Genomic DNA, 24,422 nt, shown 5'->3' with positions numbered 1-24,422 from the left:
AATGAGGTAGCAATATTTTCTGAGGAGTGAGGGATGTTAGGAGGAGGAGTACTGACTTTACCTGGGTAGAGGATGGAGTTTATGGAGGACCAGAATTGTTTGGGGCTGTGTTGTGAGGAGTCTAGGGCAGACTGGTAGTATTGGAATTTGTCCTGTTTTATTAGCTTTTTGACTCTATTGCGTAGTTCCAGGAATTTCTGTCTAGTTGAGGGGGTTTTGGTTTTGCACCAGTGCTCCCAGGCTTTATCCCTGTTTTTCATTTCTGACTTAGTGGTTTTCTGTAGCCATGGGGAGGGTTGTGCTTTGGTTCTGGAAAGTCTTATGGGGGCATGGTAATTAAGGATGCTCAGGAAGGTAGTACTAAAAAATTCAACTGTGTCATCAAGACTGAGGTACTTTAGAGGATGCCAGTTACATTCTTTGAGGGATGAGATGAATGTGAGTGGGTTAAAGTTTATTTTTTTATGTATTTGACGGTAGATGACAGGTTTAGCTTGGTATAGGTATTTTTTGAATAGGAATGTTAGGGAGTGATCAATGAGGCTATGTGACAAGCAGCCTGTTATATATGACTGGGGGCTCTTACTGACTAGTATCCAATCCAGGGTAGTGTGCTTGCTGGAGTTTTTATTTATCCTGGTTTGCGACTGGACAAGTTGGGTGAAGCCATGAAGGTTTACATGATGGGTTGGATGATTGCCAGAACAGGATTTCCAGTCAATATTGAAATCATCTAAAATGATAGTTTCTTGGGGGAGATGGTGGGTAGACCAGCTGAGGAGGTTTTCTAGTGGAGGGATGTTTTGGCCAGGTGGGAAGTAGCATGCAATTATGTTGATGGTTTTGTTTTGGTTTATTTTGAGGTTGGTATATATTATTTCTTCATTGCCTATTTGTGGAGCTGATGATTTTAAGAGCTGGATGTTTAAATGCTGTTTAAATATTATAGCTACACCGCTTCCTTTCTTGTTTAGCCAGTCTACTCTTAGTATGCTGTAACCTGTAGGGAGTATTTGCTCACTGGTTATGTGAGGTTTTAGCCATGTTTCTGTCAGGATGACTATATCTGGGGAGTGCAAGTCTATGGTGGCATGGAGGTCATGGACTTTGTTGGATATACTTCTAATATTTAGGCTTAGTAGAAGTAAGTCACTTGGCTTTCTATTGGCTGTAATATGGTAGAAGTTGTGGTTTCTAGTCTGATTGCGAGATGTTGAGGCATTTTGAATGCCATTGTAAGCAAATATCTGATGTTCAAAATATATACTACAGTCTCCTAGAAATGGTCACACCAGCCCCCTCTCCATTCCCTCCTCTACTGGATGCATATTAAGCTGCCTTTCAGTCTACATCTTCAGCTCCTGATTCTCAAACTCCAGTACCTAAAAGAAAAGACAGATTCTACAAGGTACCTGATTAACTAAAATACCGCTGTAAGAACCCTGTGGCTAACGCAGCTACTGTCTCCCTATCTTCAGACAATCTTATTAAATTTCTCCCCAGTGCGAATACCCTCCCCACTGGCAAGGATAATAGGGCTTATGGATAGGTGGGGTATGCAGGTCTACCTCTCTGCCACCCTTGTATTCAGAGCCATCTACTACCAGTGCAGATGAGTAAATATTTGCTGACTGTCCTGCTGTCCCTGAATAAAGTCATGTCAGACCCACAATGTGCAGATTCTACACAGAAAATGCAGACCTTACTGCCACAAGCAACTTGTATTGCTAGGCATAGCATTAAATGCAGCTGTGATGTTGTCTTTGCCTCCTCTAGGGCTGCAGCCACAGGTTCAGTCATTAGACATTGTTTGGTTACACAGCCAACCCATTCCTGAGAACTTGAAATTTAAAGTCATAGATTCTCCACTAGACAAAAACTTCCTGTTTTTTCTTAAAGCTGCAAATCTCTTCAAAGCCTTGCAAGAACAGAGCAAGACCACGAAGAACTGTAGGCAAATTTTACTTTCTATACTCCCTGGATACCAGGAAAAAACTACCCAGCCAAGTCCATTTCCTTTGTTAAGAGGGAATTTTGGCCCACTTAGAAACAAAGAACATCTAGAAAGAGATTCTCAGACAAACCATAAGGAATCTCCTTCGGAGTCAAAAAACTGCGTTTCCAGCTACACACCTCCCCTTCTCCATCCCTCTTTCAAAAATACTTTCTATCGCCCTTCCTTTCTGGGAAATGGTAACCACAGACAAATGGTTCCTGACCTATCATCAAAGAAGGCTATGTCATGTCATGGGTAAGCATCCCGTAAGAAAGGGCTTGCCTCGTCTGCTGTAAAACCAACTCCCTTTGCATGGCCCTTTTATTCAGGACTTTCTAGATCAAGGCACCATAGAAAGAGTGCCACCCTCCTTCATAGGAAAAGGGTTCTGTTCCAGAATCTTTCTGCTGCTCAGGATGGAAAGACAATGGAAACCATACCCATTCTGTCTGTTCTGGCTATATAGCCACTCAGTTAGGTCCTCTTGGAACCTACTTTCTTTCCATATCAAAACCATCCAAAACTCTTGCAGCTTCAAACTCGCAATAAAAGGACATCTGCTTAACTCCTGGAACTGTCCCTGTAAGAATGTTAGTTGAACTTTGCTTACTCTGCCTTATCACTCCTCCATTCTAACACTATGTCTTTAGAGATACCCACTCCTACCTGTATTCTAGGTTTTCCTGCTCTTTGACTTCTACCTTCCACTGCACTCCTATCTTCACGTTTTACCTCTTCCTGCTATCTCTTCCTCCTTATACCCCTCCTTTTTCTTTTCCTTAGTGTGACGCCCGTGCACTGGCCCAGCAATCAAGGGGCCTCAATCCTCACCACTAACACCAGTGAGGGGCGTCCATATAGGGAAAGGATAATAAATACACACACAGTAAAGTGCAATTTCCCTTAAGAGCACACAGAGATTATAGTCAGTTTGGGGCTGGTGTCTCCCTTTCTCTCCAGGTCCCCAATAAGACTCCCCTCTGGCACAGCTATAGGATCCAGATCTCAGCCTAGTGGGCAAGCTAAAATCTACAGCACCCTCTCTGTCCAACCAGTGCTTTGTGTCCCTGCCCAAATAGCTGACACACACACACTTTGAGAAAAGAGTTATATACAACCGCACAGACACTCCTGGGGAAGGCTAGCACAGGTTCTCCAGCTGTGCCCCTTTTCTGCCCAGTCTAAATGTAGTACTAGTTGCCACCACCCACTAATATCAGCTACTCAAAGGCCGTTCTGAAAGGGTGTCCAGTTATTACTGTGCAATATTATTACCCAAGTGGTAAGTGTGACTGAACAGTCCAGGCTTGTTAGAGTGACTTGGTACAGTGTCACTGTATACATGCAATGTATTCTAGAGATTAAATTAACTCTACATAAAACAGCCACAGTTGAAAGGTTTAAAAATATTTAATAATAAATAATAAAAACACAAGACAATTCTTCTTACTACATAGTGCTTGTCAAGAGTTCAGAGATCACAGAGAAATACTTAAAATAATTCATTAGAAAAGTTCTGACATCGCAGAAAAGCAAACTAGTCTAATCTTCCTATTTCCTAGCTATATCTAAGAGAAAACACAGTTGTAAATAACTTGCGTATAGAGCAAAGCAGTGCTGGTGATGTTGGATGTTCTCAAGACAAAATGCTCTGAGCTGCCTGATTTTCCCTCTTTAAATTGATAACACAGAGCTGCTTCACATGACATCATTCTTCACACTTCTCTGGTGTTCCCAGGCTAACAGAAACTACATTTACATTCTTTGCACCTGGTCAGAAACCAGAGCAATTAGAAAATAAGTAAAATAAGAGTATTAGAAAATAATAATTTTATGTGTCAGGAAAACTACTATCTACAAAAAGTTGGTGTAGCTGTGGGCACTTAGTGTGCCAATAGCTACGCCAACATGGTACTAGCTAGATCGGAAGAAGATTACGTATTTAATAGCCCATACAATGGTTCTCTCGTATTTTATGGGAGGTTTGTTGATCATGCAGCTCTGGTTTGGCTAGGTAATTAGTCACTGCTAGCTGATTTCATTAATTATGTAAATAACACTACTTCTTTCTTGCCATTTACTTCACATGCTTCTAGGAAAGAGGTTGTATTTTTAGATGTTCTTCAGAAAAGCATTAAGGGGAATTTTATTACTAGACTATTGAAAATCATGTAGGAAAAATACACTGCTTCATTGTAGTAGTAGTATGCATTCTCCCCATGTTTACAGGAATGCCCTGAAAGGTCAAGGGATGAGAGTCTCGCGTCTCAACAACACTGAAGAGGGTTTTCAAACTGACCTTGAATCGCTGTCTTCTGACTTCATGGCCAGAGGGTAGAGAAATAGAGACATAAGTGAAATGGTAGAAGTAGTAAGGCAATTAATGGCTAATGCAGCCTCCCCCTGTTTTTCTGGAAAATTTGTCATGAAGTTTTCGTCAGTAGAAGAGAAAAGGAGTAACTATATACCATTAGTATTGCCTTATGCTAGTGATTTTAGACAGGTTAGACATGTAATAGATTCTAACTGGAACATCCTCACCACAGATGTTAGGATTTAAGGGTTTAGTTGGGGTTTCCCCATTTTATACATATAAGAACAAGAAGTCTTTAAAAAGACTGCTCTGCCATAGGATTTCTAAATTGTCAGAAAGACACTTCAGATAGGCACTTGCCTATTGGTACTTTTCCATGTGATGGTTGTAAATATTGTTCTCTTGTAGAAACGTCAGATTTGTTTATACATCCCGTTTCTAAACAAAGATTTGTTTTTAAGGTACATGCCCATTGTAAAACTAGAAACATTGTCTATTTAGCAATATGCACATCATGTGAAAGTTTTTATCTCGGAAAAATTAATAGAATGTTTTATGAAAGAATACATGAGCATAAATATGCATGTGCATGAGTCAGGACCTTCACGTAGTTTTATGTTTAAGGTTGTAGAAACTGTGTTTAAAGGACAACGTGGAAAGGATTTAAAAACTATACTGAAGAAAGGGAATCGTATTGGATTTTTAAGCTATGTGCAGATAGAAAACCAGGTATTAATGACAAGGTCTCTATAAGACCGGTTTTAAAGTCAATGGATTTGCATAAGTAATTGCTATAAGCAAAATGATTGGTTTGTTTTTAATTGTTATGTGTTTAAAAGTTGGTCTTGTTTCATTTTTAACTTGTCTGAAGAAGAACTCTGTTGGAAAGCGCTTGCATATTTTATTAAACATCAGCATTCGTTAAGTCTTGGCTCTGGGATTCCTTTGTTCTTTGGCTGACATACTCTCTACATACCCTAATGCCTATCATTCTTCTATAAGCTTTCCTTGTATCACTAGACCTGAAGGATGCCTAGCTCCACATCAATATTCAACCTTCTTGCAGGAAATTCCTCAGATTTTTCTCTGACTTATCACAATTTCAGTTTTCTGCTACGGCACAGAGAGTTTTTACAACATGCCTAGCTCCAGTGGTAGCCTTCTGTCACACACAAGGAATTCAGATTTTCCCTTACCTGGACAGCCTGTTGATTCAAGTTTCTCCATAGACTCTCTTAAGCATGTACATTTCATGGTACATCTCCTATTTATCAAAGGGTTCACAATCAACTTAAAAAAAAAATCTCATTTCACATTCACTCATTTCCTGTTTTTTTTCTAGGTTGCAGACTAGACACACCCAGAATGCTTACTTTCCTTCATTAGGAGAAAATTCTCAGTTTGGCCACCTTTTTTTCAAAAACCTGTACTCAGTGTCTCAATGCACAGCAAGGCAGATAAGCAGGGCCTTGGGTTTCATGGCAGCTGCCATTCCAGTGATTCATCTTGCCGACTATGTATGAGGAAAATTCAGGGGTATCTGAAATCACTCTGGACTTAACATTCCCATCCTCTGGATACTGTAATTCCCCTATTGCCCTGCCTCAAAAAGGAGCTATTGTGGTGGGAGAGACTGGTTATGCTTAACTCGGACCTTCCTTTTACCCCACATAACCAAGTCCTTTACACATATGCTTCAAATAGAGCATGGGGGGATTTGAACATGACCCCACAGAGTACAGGGGAAATGGCCTTCCCCTATCCCGAAAGCAGTGAGAGCCCTTCTGCAAGCATTGCAAATATTCTCCCATCTGAGGAAGCAAAGCTGTCTATAGGTGTACACCGACAGCACAACAGTTATCTGGTATCTGAACAAACAGCGAGGCTCAAGATTTTACCCTCTTTGCAGACTAACATAGTAGGCATGGCACCTTGCCACACAAACGGACATGACCCTGACAGCTGCATACATTCTCTTGCAGGAGAATGTACTGATTAACTTCTTAAGCACGTCCTTGAAGGACCCTCACAAATTTACCCTGAACAAGCAAGTCGTCAAAATGATAAAGCATCAGAGGAGAACTCCACAGGTAGACCTTTTTGCTTCTCCAGAAAACCACCAACTTCCACGCTTCTGTACCAGGAGTCCCCCCCTCCCCCAGCTTAGAAGACAAATGCCTTCTCTTTCCTGTGGTTGGAGAGGTTCCTGTATGTCTTTTCCCCCCTCTGCCATTATTCCCAAAAATCCTTCTAAAGTTCAAAAAGAAGACTCAAAAGTCCTACTCTTCTCCCCTTTCTATCCAAGATATAACATTGGTTTCCTCTCCTACCTGTTCAAGGGAAACTATTGGGAAATACTGTTGTAGCCATACCTGCTCACTCAGCAGCAAGGTCTGTTTCTCCATCTAGATCTTGCCTCTCTGTCTCACTCAGTGGATGATAGGGTTCTGCTCCCCAAAAGTCACCTCTTCTCTGCAAAAGTGGTACAGGTTGTATGGGAAGCCAGAAAACTTACTCCCAGAAAAATCATAAACAGCTGAGTGGAAAAGGTTTTCAGTTTCGTTCTTCAAGCACAGCTAGAACCCTTTCGTGTCAGATATTCCTGCTTCCTTAAATATCTGTAGAAGTTATTACACTTTGTTCTAGCCTACCCTTCTATTAAAGCAAAGTTTATCTGCCATTAACACTTTCTTACCTCTTGATCCTTTTCTCATGTCCAGGATGGAGGTCAAACATTTCTTGAGGGGTGCCCTACATCTTAAGCCACCTATTCCTCCTTCCTGGAATCTCAACTTTGTGCTGGAAAAACTGACTTTGCCCCCTTTCAAGCCAGGAGCTTCTGTTACTTTAAAATTTCGCACTTGGAAGACTATGCTTTTGCTGCCTCTTATATCTTCCTATATAGTATCCGAACTTCAGGCAACAGCCTAATTCACCCTTTCTCATTTTCCAGAAGGACAGGGTGACTTTCAGGGCCAATCCATCATTCATGCCTAAGGTAGTGAATGAGATGTTCTTCGGCCAGGCCATCAACCTGCTTACCTTTTTTCCCTAATCCCCAAAAATAAGGGAAGGAATTCTCCACTCGCTAGATGTTCACAGCAGCTAAGATTTTACTTGGATAAAACAAAAATTGCTAGGAAAAACTGCATTCATGGATTCCAAACTGGGACATCCTGTCTCTATGCAAACCATTGCATCTTTTGATATCTAAGATTATTTCTCTGTTGCACATGGCATGAGAAAGCATTGCCTTCCTGCCCAAGAGTACATTCCACTAGGGTGGTGGCTAAGAAAGAAGTTGCAATAGCAAAGAATAGGGCATCAGAGGCATTTTACCAACTTCTGGAAAGTGACTCAGCAAGTGGCACAAAGAAACTATATCAGGTTGCAAGGCAAAGACAGAAAGATAAAGAAGATAGTCAGACATCTTTCATAAGGGAATGCCAGCAACAACCTGCTTACCAGTCCACAGGACATCAGAGGCAGATGGAAAGAGTATTTCCAGCAGCTTCTGAATGAAGAAAACCCCCGCTGAAGTTGTAATGCCCCAGAAACCGCCTACGATGAGTGAAGAGGAGGAGCCCACCCTAGAAGAAATAAGACTAGCACTAAGGAAAATTAAGTCAGTGGAAAGCAGCAGGCTCAGATGAGGTTACAGCAGATATGATAAAGATGCTGAGTTGGGTAAGCCAGGGAAGAAATGGCTCCTGAGGGTACACCTAGCAGTGTGGAGAGAAAGGCATATTCCAGATGACTGGAGAATAAACATACTCATGCCAGTGTACAAGAACAAAGGGGACATCCACAACTGTGGGCAGTACAGAGGCATCAAACTTCTATTACATTGCATGAAAGTTCTGGAGAGGGTGATTGATAAACAGATACGCAGAGTAGTAGAACGTAAGATGGGAGATGAGCAGTTCAGATTCAGATCAGGATGTAGTACAATTGACCCGATGTTTGCATTGAGACAAATACTTGAGAAGAAGTTAGAGATTAGAAGAGTGTCCAACTGGGCATTCCTAGACTTGGAGAAAGCATATGACAAGGTCCCAAGAAAGCTAATCTGGGCAGGACTGCGGTAGTTTGAAGTCCCAGAAACATGGGTAGAATTAATGCAGGTTATGTACAAGGACTCAATGACTCAAGTATGAACAGTGTTCAGCCTCACAGAGGGTTTCCCAGTGGGAGTGAGGGTACACCAGGATTCAGCTCTGAGCCCACTGCTGTTAATACCGGTGATGAGCTACACTAGCATACAGTTCAGTTGCTGAATGCAGATGATGTGGCATTACAGACAGACTCTGGGCAAGAGCTTCAGCAAAGTATAGAAGAATGGAATGCAAAACTCAAGGTACATGGTATGAAAGTAAGCACAGATAAGATGGTGCTAATGGCAGCAAATTGGGGAAATCAGAAGAAGCTAAGAATAGAGATAGAAGGGAAGATATTGGAACAAGTAAAACCGCTTCAAGTATCTGGGATGGGTGGTTGAGGAGAAGGGAAGTCTGAAAGAAGAGGTCAAAGCTAGACTCAGAGGGGCTGCAGCCAAATGGCATAGTGTGTCAGGTGTAGTCTATGACAGAAGAATGCCAAAGAAGCTGAAAAGTAAGGTATACAAGACAGTGGTGAGACCAGTACTCTACTGTATGGTACAGAAACCTGGGCAGTAAAGGCAGAACAATTGAAACTAGAAGTGGTGGAAATGTAGTGCCTGAGAAGGGTGGTAGGATGCACACTGTGGAACAGACAAAGAAATGAGGACATAAGAGCAGAAGCCAAAGTAGCTCTAATTGCAGAAAAGATCAAAGAGAACAGATTATGGTGGTTTCGACATGTGCAGAAAAGCAGAAGACAATCTGATGAGGAAGATTTGGGACAGACAAGAAGATTTGGGACAGACAAGAAGAAGGTAAGAGGAAGCGAAGACGTCCAGCAAAGAGGTTGATGAATTGTGTGAAAGAAGATCTGCAACAGTCAGGCATGAGTGTTGAAGAAGGCAGGAGTGTGGCACTGAATCGAGAGAGTTGGTGAGAGTTAACACGATACCCCGACCCCATGTAGAAAAAATAGGAAAAAGGGGGCTGGATGATGTATATTTATGTGTACGTGTGTATATATGTATTTTCAAGAAGTTGTGTAGACAACCACCAGGATTGTGGATGCTGTCATATTTGCAGAAATATGACTTGAGAGTAAGTTATAAGCTAAGAAGTTAGGTGCATATAGCCGATGGGCTGAGTCAGTGATTCTTGCAGAGTCAGCAAGATGATCTGTTTAGAAAAGAAGTTCAAGTTAAATGCCTTCTACCACAGTTGCCCACGACAAAAAGAAAGCCTAAAGATTTTCATAAATAAACTGAGGAAGATGCCTGAATTAAAATGCTCAAAGGAATTGTTATGAATGGTTGACCAAAAAGAAATAATTATGGTATTTATTTGTTTATTGTTTTAAAGAACAGATTTCGTAGTTGCAAAAGAGACTTGTTATTCAAACCTGATAAATCAGTTTTTCCCAAATCACTTGAGAAAAAGAGAGTTTAGAAAGGATGCACATCTTTTGTTTAAGAATAAGCAGGTGTAAAGAAAGACTGCTTTATGTAATGCTTAACTCAGCAGTAATCTAAGAGAAGCAGTGTTGTCTTCTTCATTTCCTGTTATATTATGGAATAAGACTGTTATAGGTTTGTTTCATTTCCTAAAAAAAAATGTCAAAAAGAGTAAAACTTCTGCTTCTAGGAGTGACGTATAAAGAAATGTATTTACAAAGGCATTCAATAGTTAAATTTTGACTGATTTGTTTATCAGCTTTCTGTAGTGTGCTCACTGTTTCTTATAGACTTGTTTTATTTCACTATCTCTTGCTTTCTCTGTGCGTTCCCTCGGATTTCTACCACTATTTTCCATCTTTGCGAGAATTATGGATCCAACAGTGGCTTTGGTAGAGCTTGCTATACAGACTAAGGGGGTGAGTCCTGAAAAGAGAGGTCACAGTCCTATAATTTAAACGTTCTACTGCTCAGGTGAAACAGCACTTGGGAATGGATCCTCACTGACTTTCTGTGTACTCAGAAAGCCTGTAGTACCTCACAGCCTAGTAGCTAAGACAGGAACTCTATCCTGCCAGTCTAGAACACAGGTGACTAATTTGAGTAGACAGATTTGCAGTGAATAAGGCATAGCAAAGCTGTGAAATAAATATCAATCCTGGGACCTCAGCTGACCATAGATCTGATAAGCTAGCTGTGACATAGGAAACCTACAATTAAAAATATTCCAAGGTTAACTATGTCCTATTAAGCAACAGTGTAGCAAAATTCCAAGCCTCCCAAACTCTAAGAACACAACTACCTATGTAGAATTTTTCACAGAAACCATTGTGCAGTTATGTAAATAGCTTCACAGAGACAGCTGTACCTACCCAGGGTAAACATAGTATAACCTCCAAAAGCTAGCCACCTTGGTGGAATCCCAGTATAAATGGTTCGTATAACAAAAGAAAGAAAATCATGTCCAAAAACAGAAAGGGTGTTGTCCAGCAAAGTAAAAATCCTGTTATCTTTCTGAACAAGCAACTCAATGGACTAATCAAGTCCACCAAAGCCAAACTTGAGGTAAAAATAGCATCCCAAGCTAAAGAAAACTCTAAGGCTTTCTTCATTTATGTCTGCAACCTTAGAGACAACACCCAAACATGTGCTGAAGTAATAGTGAATGGAACCACCAATATGGAGCCATACGATTTAGCAAATCTGCTGGCCAATAAATTTAGCTCCAGTTTTACCCTCATCACCCCAGTCACCACCCAAGTAATACCTCCCATTTCTCCACTTACTATCTCTAGTGAGCAGCTCTCTAAGGCCAAGAATACTGATACCGTGGGCCTTGATAATATCCCAGGATGGCTCCTGAATAGCATGACACATGACCTGTCAAGCTCACTACATCTCCATTTTACCTTAGCCTCCAGACAGGCTTAGTGCCATATGAATGGAGGACTGCAACAGTTATCCCTCTACACAAAGGGGGGCCTTCCATGGTCTTGGGAACTACAGACCCATAAGTCTGACTAGTCTCACGTATAAGACCTTGTAAAGAATTATCACGGGTCTGATAAACTATGACATAGGAACCCTACAGACACCGGACCCTAACCAGTTAGGATTTGTCAAAGGCAATTCCTGGTGGACTTCTTTGAGAGGGTAACTAAAGCTGTGGATGATGCAGAACAGTGCACAGTTCCTACCTCAACCTGGCCAAGGCATTTGACAGAATACCTCACTCAGGCATTTTAGATAAACTTACAGAATTAGGCATAAACCCTTATGTGATAGCTAGCTGGCTCACTAATATGACACAAGAAGTTAAATCAAGGGAATCCACCTCCATAAGAAGCTATTCAATAGCAGAGTCCCATGGGGATCACTGCTGGGGATTCTCCTTTTTGGCATATTCTCCTGAAATCAAGACAAATGTCAAGGTCCTCTGGCTGACCAACTTTGCAGACGAGATTGCATATTAGGCATGGCCATTGAATTCTCCAAGGATACAGATACTGTTCAAGAAGGACTGATGCAGACAAGCAACTGGTGCCAGAGCCATGGAATAAAACTCAGTGCAAAAGAAAATGCATAATAATATCCTTTGGAAAGAAGGACACCCACGGAAATTATCATTATTGACAATACACCCCTAAACGTAGACCCAGTTGTCAGAGACCTGAGAGTTCATTTTGACAGTAACCTGTCCTTTGGTCACCACATGTCTGCTGTGTTGAGAAATCCTTTCTACATTGCACAACTTATAAGTAAGGGCGTGGGATTCTGGTCCAAGGATGTCATTGTTCCACTGTACTTTGTTCTCATTAGACCAGGCGCAACAGGTAGCACACTCGCCTTTGGTGCTGAAGGCTGTGAGTTCTACACCTGCACCAGGCAGATTGAGGGCTGAACCTACAGCTCAACATAAGTGGGATGCTGCACTCCTCAGTATGTCATCCTTTGGATGAAATGTTAAACTGAGGCCATAGTTGGTGGATGTAAAAGACCCCGTGACACTGTATTTACCAATGGAGGTTGGCATAATGGTTAAAGTACTGAGAAAGCAATGGCTACACTGATGATAAATCTGTGCCTAATAGCAGAAATCAAATGTAACAGAAGCCAAGCACAAAACCACGACAGTATACACTTGTGTTTAAATCAAGTAAAATTACCTCCTAGGAGACTTTGAAGTTATAAGCTTTAATACAAAATGGTCAGTGCTTTTGCAATCAACAGGATTGCTTCTTCAAACCATAAGTTAAAGTCACAGGTAAACACATTTAAATACAAAACATTAATTAGAATCAGTTAAGGAGAACCAATCCACATTTCTCATCTATTAAAAAACCTTAAGTGGGGTACTGCACTTCTCAGTATGTCATCCTTTGGATGAAATGTTAAACCAAGGCCACAGTTGGTAGATGTAAAAGACCCCATGGCACTATATTTACCTGTAGAGGTTGGTATAATGGTTAGTGTTTATTACCTCACAAACAAGAGATACAGGGTTTGATTCTTACCAAGGGAGATTGACTAGGCTTACAATGGTCCATAAAGAGCTAGCCTAGTACTTGTCTATAAACCCGTGAACCAGTCAATTAGTACAACATATCATTCAGCACGTACTTGACCAGGCACTTGAAACAGCTTGAGAAACCACAGAAGTTCCTCACAGAAAGAATACAGGGAGTAAACATGTCCTATACAGACCTTCTCATAGCTCAATCCCTGTACTGTGTCTTCTACAGACTGCTGCATGATGATGCATGCCTAGCTTACAAGGCATCCTTTTATCCCACACTGATGGATTTGTCGCAGTTGTTTGAAGGATGTAAAACAGGTCACGTTGGAGGGACAGCTGTGTCTCAAAGATTACCACTTCACTGGGACAGACCATCCCATCCCATCCATTTGAATCAAAGCTCTTCCCTAACCCTATTCAGACATAACTTACATCAGTGGATGCATTTAGTTTAGCATCTATGTCACTGATGGACAGGGGCAGCCTGTGAATGCTTGATGTGTACAATCCTTATATCATAACCATGCAATTCTTTCGGGTATTGACACGTCAACAGTATTTTGGTAAATTTGGGTTAAGCTTGCATATGCTTAAAATGGCTTTTGGGCAATAGCTAGTAACCACCTTTGAACCTGTAGATTCTGACTTGTGATATAGGAACCTTGCAGTTTTAATGGAATCTTGTGTAACATCAGTGGATGTCATCTAGCTGCAGTCATTTCTTCTAGTGTCTCCATTGCTAGTATCCCAGAAGGGACATTATTGATGGTGGGTTAAGGTAAGTAGTTATCACTGTCATATCTACATTAGAGATGGTTGAAATTCTTAGTAGTTCAGCCAGTTGTACTGATTACAGTGGGTACCTCTTTTAGGGAAATAGTCTTTCATGTTCAGTAATCCCCAAAGAAGTCGTACAAGAGAACATAAACATTGTTACACCTTTCTGTTGAGTCAGCCAGATTGGCTTGTGTCATCCACAAGCCCATGGTTCTTACTGGAGAGAGGAATTCCTTGTGGTTATGATGGACTTTTGGGGGGGTTTTGGAGGTTACCATTGGTACTCAGCAAAGAGGCTATTTGGAGTTAAATTTCCTTCTGCATGTGGTCATCTCTTCACTACATGAAGTCAACATTTTAGCCAAACCATCCTCTAACCCCAGGAGCTCCGTTGAGTTAGATAATCCAGTCTTGAATTGTTTCAGTACAGTTATTTTTCTTATTACAAGTAGTGATCTGACTGCTGTACTAGAGTGTAGTTTTGAGGATCTGAAGCAAATGATGGTGGAGTATGGAGTGAGTATGGCTGCTTGTTGATCAAGTCATCACAGGCTCTGTTTTCTTGTTTGTCTGGGACTTGTTAGTTTGAAGAGTTTCTTGACCTCAAGAGCTGATTTACCTTCAGAAAACTCACATAAGAAGCCAGTGTCCTTGCCTGGAAGATATCTGCAGCCCCAGCCTGACCAGATTTTGCTTGCCTGTTCATGGGTATTGTGGATGTGTGCATTTGATCACATCTAATGAAGTGATGTTTGTGCCTTTTCACTGATACGGTTACACAGGTAGGCTAGAAACTTTGCACGGAGGCTCCCACAAGCACTATACTTTTTTTTGTTGTTGAAGGTGTGCCTTGAGTGGTCATGGACACAGTTTCAGTACTCTTCTCAATTCTGACATTATCAGTTGAGTTCAGGCTTGTATCCAGCTACATAGAGATTGGATCCAGGTCAGTCTAGGCATAATTCAGACTTTTCTGCATATTTTTGGATACTCTGATCCTGCTGTATTCCAGATTGTGAGTACCACCCTAAGAACCAAAGTATTTCTGTCATCTTAATTGTTGGCAAGTGTAACTTCAGTCTTTTTTATCTTTGTATTTACACAGTCTGGAAAATGTTCATCTTCTCTGCCATTTATTGGTAAGATTATCATGCAAATAGTTTTGTTTGTACAGCTTGAATCATAATTTACTCAGTCTCTTTGACCCTCACCACTCTGGTTTAGGAAGCTGTCATAGCACTCAGACATTGGTAATGACATGCTTGTGGTGAGGAATCAGCATTTGTATTTCATCTTGGTATTTATTAATAACTTTGCTACATTTGACAGTGTAAATTGTGGAATCTTGATCAAATGTATGGAAACCAGGTGTGGATTCACCAGTCCTCAAGTTGGTTACCACCTACTTTTCCACAAGCGCTCATTTCTACTTCTAGTATTCTTCCTTGAAGTTGTTCCCTGCATTATGAAGATAATCAGAAATCCATCTTGAATCCATTAATGATATTATCGAAAAGAGGATTTTAAGATTGCACTTCTAGGCATTTATGACACCAGATGCACATCTCATTTCCTCAGAATCACTTGTAGAGGTAAACTAGACATGCTTCTAAAAAGTCCATCCACAGGCTTTACTTTCCTATATATTTATTTGTAGAGTGCATATGCGGAAATTTGGGTCCAGGGTGTGAGATTTGGACATGATCATTGAAGATCTTCTTTTGCTTAAGTACCAGTTGACAGTTATTTATTAAATCTTTTTTACATGTAGGAAACGTTGCCTAGGTCAGACTCTTTATTCTGTATGAGATCCTGCCATTGTAGTTCGTACTATAGTTGGATTATTGCATTTTTTGTTTACATAACAATTCATGATGTTGATTCTACCTTTACATTAGGTGCAGATCTCCATAACAAGGTTGTCCCATCATGTTCATTTTACTTCTTTTTTTTTTTATATTCTGCATTGACATCCAGTAGCATTGAGGTCTCTATACGAGACTGGGATGCTATCACATCATTGCCCTACGTGACTTGAGTTATGCCTTTATTAATATACCGTTGTCACCCTGAGTGTTTCTGGCTTGCTCCATTAGCTAACAAGGGGCTGCTTGCTGTTCCCGGGGTGCACTTTAGCAGACGCTTGTTTTCATGATAAGCTTCTGTGCTTTGAAACTCACTACTTTGTCGGCCTTGAAAGTGTGCTACCATATCAGAGATAATAGACTGCTGTATTTTGTATAATTTATTATCCTCTGATCCGACTTGGCTGCTTCTACTAGCTCATGTATTGCTGAAAGCTTTCGAGCTCCTGTCTTTCCCATAATGCCCTATTCCTTAACATACCTCAGATTTAGTTTGCCACCTTAGAATAGAGATATGGTCACTGTTTCTGCTCTCAAGTTGGTAGTGTTTTTGATACTGTGAGTCTACTATTAGATTATCTTTTAATTGCTAAAACTTCTTCATACTTTCTATTCCTCCCTTTTTTCCCATTAAAAAGCTTTTAAAGTACGTGTGTACATCTTTTTTCTTACCATTACTGGTAATTTTTTTTCTGTACAGTCTTGTACCTCTTTAATACCATGGTGGGTATTTTGTTCTTTGTATTTTGTAATTTATCTATATTTGTATCTTTTAAAAAAAAAACTTTATTCCTAACTCTTTCCTTTTCCTTTGCAGTAATGTCTGAGAAATCCTTGGGTTTCAAGAAATGTGTGGCCTGTTGCCACAAGATTCTCTTATCCAACGAACATTCTGTTTTGTAGGAGGTTCCAAACCTGGAGTCGATGAAGACGTTGGTTCCAGGGAATGCTTCCTGGAATCCTTTTTCTCTGTTTTCTTAGGGTTTTGAACTCCAGAAGATGCTGATGAAATAGAAGATTTAGAGGGCAGCGAGCCTCTGAAAATCAGTTTGTTCCTTCTATCTGTAAAGGCCCGGGGTTAAAACCCTTACATATGTTAGGACTAGCATCAAGGTGTGAAGGGCCTAGACAGTAAATGCATTTAGAGTGCACATCAGACAAGGGAATCTTGTGGTCACAGGCCGTACATTTCTTGGAACCAGAGGATTTCTCAGACGTTATTGCAAAGGAAAAGGAAAGAGTTAGGAATTGTTTTTGAAAAGATACAAATATAGATAAATTACAAAATACAAAGAGCAAAATACCAACAATGGTATTAAAGAGGTACGAGATGTACAGAAGAAATTACCAGCAATTATAAGAAAAAAGAAGTACACAAGTACTTTAAAGCTTTTTAATGGGGGGGGAGGGAGGAATAGACATTATGAAGAAGTTTAAACAGTTAAGAGATCATGTAAAAGTAGACTAACAGTACCAGAAAATGCTACAAACTTGAGAGCAGAAACAGTCTGTACTCTAAGGCAGCAAACGAGATCTAAGGTGTGTTAGGGACTAGGGCATTGTGGGAAAGGGAGGAGTTAAAGAGCTTTCAGTGATCCACGAGCTAGTAGAAGTGGCTTGAGTCGGATAGGAGGACTGGATCTGAACCCAAGAGTTGAGGAAGAATGAAAATGGACAATGGAATATAACATTTCATTCATTTGTATGTATTAAAATAAGGATACAACATGTGTTAGCACAAAATTATGGTGGTGTAGAATACAACAGTTAGAGGATCTCTCACTAACATGTTCATAGGTATATACTAGACTAATGGCCCTGGGGCCTTTACAAGCCTAACCCATTGGATTACCCTGGCATCGTTCCACCCAACCTTAGTTCCCAGTGCCTCTGTCTAGTAGAGCCACTGGAGTGATTCCCAGGGCGAATTTTCTATTTCCCATCCACTCATCAAGATTTCTCTTGAAGGCCAGTGAGGGTGCTCTGTTGGACATGTATAGGAAGTCTATTCCATAGCATGGGCAGTCTCCGGGTTATGAACCTGTCCCTCCAGCACGTTCTGTTGATTGTGGTAATGAAGTTGAGATCTCTAGAGCGTGTGGTGCAGAGGGATTGGGATTTCTTTAGATGTAGCATTTCTAACAGAGCTGGGTCAGACAAACTTTGTAAGTCAAGCAGAGATCGCCTTTAAGTCGGTGATATGAGACAGGGAATAGATGGAGGTTTTTGAGTCTGTCCATATAGGACAAGTGTTTAAGGCCTAGGATCCTCTTTATGAGGTACTTTCGCGGCCTCTCCAGTTCTTGCAGGTATCTAGTGAGGTACATGCAAATGGGGCATTGTACTCAATGATTGGCCTAATGAGGGAAGAGTAGAGGGAGACAGTGACCTCTTTCTTCCTAGATGCAAAACCCTTAGTAATGAAATGTGACACACAGGACTTTCTGACCACAGTGGCAATGTGGTGGTCAAAAGAGAGGTTACTGTCAACCTGTGTTCCCAGATCTCTTATAACGCCTTCTGTGTTCAGTGGACTACCATCGATGTGGCAATTCATGGGAAGTGGGTTTTTCCCCAAAGGGGATGATGACACATTTATTTGGCATTGAGCTTAAGGCCATGGTTCTGACACCAGTCGTTGGTCTCAGTGAGGCCTTTATGTAGATGTCAGCATCACTCGGGGAGTTAATAATAGCTCCCAACTTGCAGTTGTCTGCGAACTTGGTCAGCCAGAGTCCCTTTGTGTTGGCCTGGACTTCAGAGAAGTAGATACCAAACAGGAGAGGACCCAGGACCGAACCCTGTGGGACTCCACTCGTGACTGGTCGGCAGTCTGACTTGGAGTCAGCTATTTTCACACTGTGGGTTCTACCTGTGGGCCAGTTTGCAACCCACCTAGTGATGTAAGGGTTGATGCCTAGCTTACTGAGTTTTTCTATGATTCCTTAGTGGGGAATGGTATCAGAGGCCTTGGCCAGATCAAGGTAGGCTGTATGAACCACCTTGCCTTCATCCACAGCTCTGGTGACTGACTCAAAGAAGTTGACCAAGTTGAGCAGGCATGATCTACCCTTCACAAAACCAAACTGTGCGGTATCCAGAGTTTGGAGATTCCCTATATCCTTGTTTATTACATCCATATTGATGCGTTCCATACTTTTGCATATCGGCCTCGTCAGACTAATGGGGTGATAATTCCCAGGGTCTGTAGTCGCTCCTCCTGTGTGGAGAGGGATGACTGTAGCAGTGTGCCATTTGGTAGGGGCAAAGCCTGAGGTGAGGCTGTGATTGAACAGGGCAAAAACAAAACCGCTCCAGCATCAAGCACGGAACTTTATTAAAGTAAAGCTTTCGGGTAACAACCCTTTCTCAGTGCTAATCAACAATTATTAGCAATTAACAATGATTGACATTGAGAAAGGGTTGTTACCTGAAAGCTTTGCTTTAATAAAGTTCTCTGCTTGACGTTGGAGCAGTTTTGTTTTTGAGTTATTGGTATTCTTCCAGTTACCACAGTATCAGCTTATTTCTGTTGAACAAGGCACACAGGTGAGGTGCCAGTTCACTCTGTAGTTCATGTAAAACACAGCCAGGGATATTGTCAGATCCCATAGAAACTGTATTCTTGGCCTTGGACAGTGTTGTTTTAACCTGTGCAGCAGTAATACTGGGTGCCTGGTAATCTATTGGTATTGTGACCGGTCCCTTGGGGGTAGTGAAGTTTGCACTGAATCAGTCAGCCAGTATATTGGCAATATCTGTTGGCTCAGTATAGGAGGTACCGTTGTGCAGTAGCTCAGAGCAAATCTGGGTATTGCCGTGGAGATTCTTTATGTAACTATGTAAGGCCTTGTTGTTGTCTTTACTATCGGCTGCAATTCTGTTTTCATAGCTAGCTTTAGAGGATTTGATGAGGGATCTCAACTTTTTGTTGAGGCTGATGAGGGAGTTTTTCTAGTCTCGGAACTTCACCTTATTCCGCATCACTTTCCTCCTCCTGTTGTAGAGTCTGTTTATGGCAGGGGACCACCAGATTGGTTTTTTTTTTTTGGAGGAGAGCATCTTGGTTCTTTTGGGTATGGCGAGATCCATGCATTTGTGTATGTGTTCGTACAGTGCATTGGTGTATGATTCAGCAGTCATGCAACTGATCACCGTTTGCATGTGTGCTGTGAAGTTAGCCACCTCTGTTTTTAGGAGCCCAAGGTTACCTTTGGAGAAGTTTTTCATGGTGGTTACCTTTGCGGGGTGGGTGGGGGGATTTCCAAGGTGATTAGTTTGTGGTCGGATCTAACCAGGGAGGAGCTGACTATTGGTGTAGAGCAATGGTCGCCCATGTTAGTAATGACCAGGTTAAGGACGTTGCTACCTCTAGTGGGGGTAAGAATGACCTGGTCCAGAGCATTGGAATTAATGAATTGCAGGAAACTTTGGGCAGGTGTATTAGTACATGAGTAGTTTTCCCAGTTAATGGAGGGGTAGTTGAAGTCGCCCAGTATGAGAGTGTTAGGTTGGGCCCTAATATTCTCCAGGGTGCTTAGGAACATGGAGTTGTGAGTCTTGGGATATGGTTGGGGACCTATAGCAGGCTATGACATGAATTGCTGTCTTTACCCAATGTTAGCTGTACCTGAAGTATCTCAGATGCGTTATGTTGGGCTACTAGTCTGGAGGTGTGCGCATCCTTTATGAATATGGAAACATCACCACCTTTGGAGCTTCAGTCCAAGTTCTGGGGCCGAAAGGTGTGGAACGAGTTATAGCCTGGTAGTGCAGGTGTGCTTTCTTCTGCCTTGAACCAGGTCTCTGTTACAGTACAAATGTTGATGTTCTCCATTTTAAAGAGTGCTTCGAGTGAGTGCATTTTGAGATTTAGACTTCTAGCGTTGAGCAGCATGACCCTCAGATTGCATTTGTTTGTAGCTGTTACGGTGGTAATTTGATCTTTGGAACACCGCCTAAAAAAGGCACTGTAGGGGGTGGCAAGAGCCTTGGCTAGTATATGGAAGCCCAGAGGTAACAGATGCAGGCCATCTCTGGCAAAGCATCGGGGTCTGTCAGTCATGTCATCCCAGGCAGACAGATACTGGATCCCCTTACAATGACACCAGAAATTTAGCCAATTGTTGAAATCAGTCATTTTCTGCTTGTACTGTGGTATCATTCTGGGTGATGGTAGGATGCTGCTCAGGGCTAGGGTCATACCTGTCTGGGCTACATAATCCAAGAGCTCCTCCATGTCTCTTTTCATGTAGTCCAGGGAGGTACGGCTCGGGTCATTTACACCCACTTGTACAATGACAGAGTCATATTTGTACCTGTTGAGGGACCTGAGTGTGTGCATTATGTGGCGGATCCTGGCACCTGACTGTTACTTTCTCCTTATTCATCCTAGTGAGTGGGACATCAATGTGCCTCACTATTGAGTCGCATATGACTAGTGTGTTGGGCATGCTGTTATGCCTTAGGGGCTTTGGTTGAGTGGCACGCTGTTTAGGAGAGTTGTGTATCTTGTGATTAGTGTTGTGTTGCGGTGGTTGAGTGCGTTTCTGCCTTGGAGGTCTCTGCTGTTTGGGTAGATTTTTATTGAGAGCCTCCATGAAGGTGGGTGTGCAATGTGTGTTCTGGAGGGCTATATGTTCCATGTGGTGTGGTACAAGTGTTGACCTTCTTCTCTTGACCAACTATTCCAGTCTTGGTTGGAGAGTGCGTGGCTTCACATTTGGATATACAAGTGCATCTCTCCCAAGTCTGATAATTTAAAAATGAAGGCTTAAGCTACACAATGCTTCAAAAAGGTCAGCCAATTTTTTTGGTTAGGTGGTTCACACAGAGGAGTGGTTTCTGGCCCAGAAATTGTGGTATATTGGCTGTTTGGGAAGTTTTTCCATCTCTAATTCTCACATGGAAACCTGTGGTGGTGGTGCTGCGATAGCATTGTTGCCTCACAGTAAGACGCTGTCCAGTTCGATTCTCAGCTAGAGCGTCTTCTGCGTGGAGACATGCGTGAATGGGCGTACCTTTGTTGAAGGTTGTGCTTCAGGGCTGGTACCTCAACACGTAAAAATCAACTACCAATCATTAGCGGACCGGAGTTCCACTGTGGTGACCCCTAACCGGGAAAAGCCGAAAGACACAACAACTAATTCTCACATGGACATGAAATAATTAAAAGAAACTTTGAATATAAAACACTGAATGCAGGGACCTTAAAATAAACCTTGGTATCATTGTTCTGTTAACATCACAAAGAGATTTTCCTGCTTTGTAAGAAGTGTCACTTGTGTAGTACTTGGCTGTGCTTTAAAAAAAAAAAGTTTTACTTATTCATCGTGGTCTGTTGTATTGGGTTATGCTGTATTTCATCCAGCAGTAAACATGCTTCTTAATTTATTCCACCTACAGGGGTGTATGCTGTAGGCAGAACGTGAATGTAAATGGTGACCAGTTACTCTCATGCCGATGATGTATGTTAATCACTGTACATTTTGAGTGTTGTCTTCGCACATTACCAAATGTGTTTTTGCTTCAGGGTAATGACACTGGAGAAGGAAGGGATATGTATGTTCCAAATCCATCTTGTAAAGACTTTTCCAAATATGAATGGATTGGCCAGCTTATGGGAGCTGCTTTCCGAGGGAAGGAATTCTTGGTGAGTGATGAAGCAGTTAGCTTTTTCTGTGCTTGATAACTTCACTAGTTTATGTTGCAGATACTCAGTTTTGCAGTGCACTGCTGCAGTTTCCTGTGTATGTTTATACTGAATTGTGATAGGATATTAATGTGTCACCATAAGTAGCTTTTGGGTAGCACCCTTGAGTGAAGGTCTGCTAACCCTTGCCCTTAACCTACATTTTCTTTCTGTCAGTTTTAGTTCATGGCTAATCCCTGATGCATGATGTGCTGCACTTCTGTGCCACTTCTTGTCTAACTGGCTTTCCAGCCTATGCAGACTTCAGTGAGAAGTTGTGATATTATAGTCAGGAGAGCACTTCAACATTTTTGACAGCATCACTGCTGTATCAAATAGTAGGATTTTTTGTTGTTGTTGCAGGTCATTAAGACTGTGTATTAGTGACCTGAAAAATAACACTGTAACAGAAAAGTATTACGTTTTGTTTATTTTTTCATTGCTTTTATTGTTGTCTTATCCTTTGTTTTTTGCAAGTATGTAATGACTTCTGGTTCAGTCAACCTACCTGCTCAAAATAAAATATAGTAGTAAAGCAATAATATAAACAGTAGTGCAGGAACAAGAAAGAATCTTTTTGTGAAAACACATTCTGACAATCTCAGGTAAATGAAAGTGTTTGAATAGTAATCAGCATAAGTAGAAGCATTTAGTTGCAGTGTAGCAACTGGTCTGTATTCAGAAAATAGACGCTTGTGAAGATCAGCTGCAAAGAAGAGAAACACAAATCATCCACACAGTTGTTTTTCTTGCCCCTGCATGAATAAATGCAGTGCAGTTATTTTAGAAACATCATTTAAAAAAGAAAATCATATAAACATAAATAGATATATTAGTAAATAAATAACTGTTTAAAATTCACCTGCATCCACAGTAGTGTTATTCTGTATGTTAAGCTTCCTCAGGCTATATCCATGGGTGACATTTTGATGCAATTCCATATGTGTATTTTTATTTCTGGTGATAGGAAGACCCAAAGAGAAGCATAGTTGGTATACATTGTGGAAAATGTCATAGCCATGCAATCTTTTGGTTAAACTGGTATTAAATTAATCTGTATTATACTGTACTTGAAAGTCAGAGGCAGTTTCAGTTTTGAGTTCTCTCTCAGGAAACTTAGGCAACTTCTCCTCGCCAGTTTAGCTGTATTATATAAACCACAGTGTTTAGTAGCTGTAAGTTATTGCACATTTGAACCTGGTGTCATACCCATTCTAAACAAATAATTTGGTTTCCTGTTAAAATGCCTGCACTTCAAATGCTGTTTGTCAGCACTGTTAAAAAAAATCAAAACTGCAGAGAAAGAGCGAATCTCAAAAATTGTTCTTTTCCTTAAAAACTTTTTTACAAGGGGGCATGCCCACCTGCACTGTCAAACTTATATATACTAACTCTGAGATCACCCTACCTCAGAGAAAAGAGAATATTCTGGGAAATGGTAATTTCAGACTCAATATATTTGTCAGTTTGTTTGGCAATTCGCTTTCTGTTTTTGGAGCTTGCTCTAAAGGGTATCAACATTTCAAATGGTTACCAAACTATTTGCTGCCTGCCTGCTGTTGGTTTTTGTTTCTCCTCCTTCATACCAGCCCAGCACAACGACACCTGCCCATGCCAGGTCTACCAACTATCTCCTCCCCTCCCCCTAGACTTTTTCATTCTGGTGTTGCTGCTGCCAGTATTGGAGCTAGGCATCTGGAGGCTTGTCATGGCTGTGTGCTTCCATGGGGGGGGGGTACTAATGTCCTTCATGCATTCCCCTTCCTTTGCAGACCTTATGGTATGTCTGGAGGATGGGTATGCACTGAAAATGTGTTTCGTATTGCTACGCCTAAGCAGCAGCTAAGCCATGTCTCCACCTTATTCCCCTCTTTAGGCATGCCTACCAATGTGCCATCTCCAGCCTACACCAGTGATCTACATGGTACAAACCCTTAGGTCCACCCACGCACCCCCAGGATCATAACTCCCATCTTTTCCTTACCACTTCTGTCAGTTTCCGAGCCATTAATCAAACGTGGGTTGTAGTTAGGACTTTATCCCCTCTACACCACTGGAAAGGCTCACCTGCCTGGTGTTGGTGCTCAAAACCCATTTTTTCTTTCTGCACTTACTGTTATACCCTAAATTAATACCTTAATTATGATACTAAACATTTCTGTCCGTAGTTGGGTGAAGAGGCTCTGGTTTGCACTAAGCGGAGCTTTGCTGT

The 24,422-nt window shown here is 41.4% G+C and overlaps 1 protein-coding gene across 1 annotated transcript in view; it reads left to right on the top strand.

The window, feature by feature from the left end:
* The window catches only part of HECTD3 (HECT domain E3 ubiquitin protein ligase 3), a 1,089,315-nt gene that overhangs the window by 619,226 nt on the left and 445,667 nt on the right, over positions 1 to 24,422 (top strand). Inside the window, exon 15 of the mRNA XM_044085764.1 lies at positions 22,052 to 22,171. Coding sequence (XP_043941699.1) covers positions 22,052 to 22,171 — 120 coding nt within the window. The remainder of the gene's footprint in view (positions 1 to 22,051; positions 22,172 to 24,422) is intronic.

This window comes from Protopterus annectens, chromosome 10.part0 (assembly GCF_019279795.1).
Source record: "Protopterus annectens isolate FY-2018-M chromosome 10.part0, PAN1.0, whole genome shotgun sequence".
In the NCBI taxonomy this organism is placed as follows: domain Eukaryota; kingdom Metazoa; phylum Chordata; order Ceratodontiformes; family Protopteridae; genus Protopterus; species Protopterus annectens.
The sequence above is the reverse complement of the archived record's forward strand: the minus strand, read 5'-3'. Positions and strand labels throughout refer to the sequence as shown.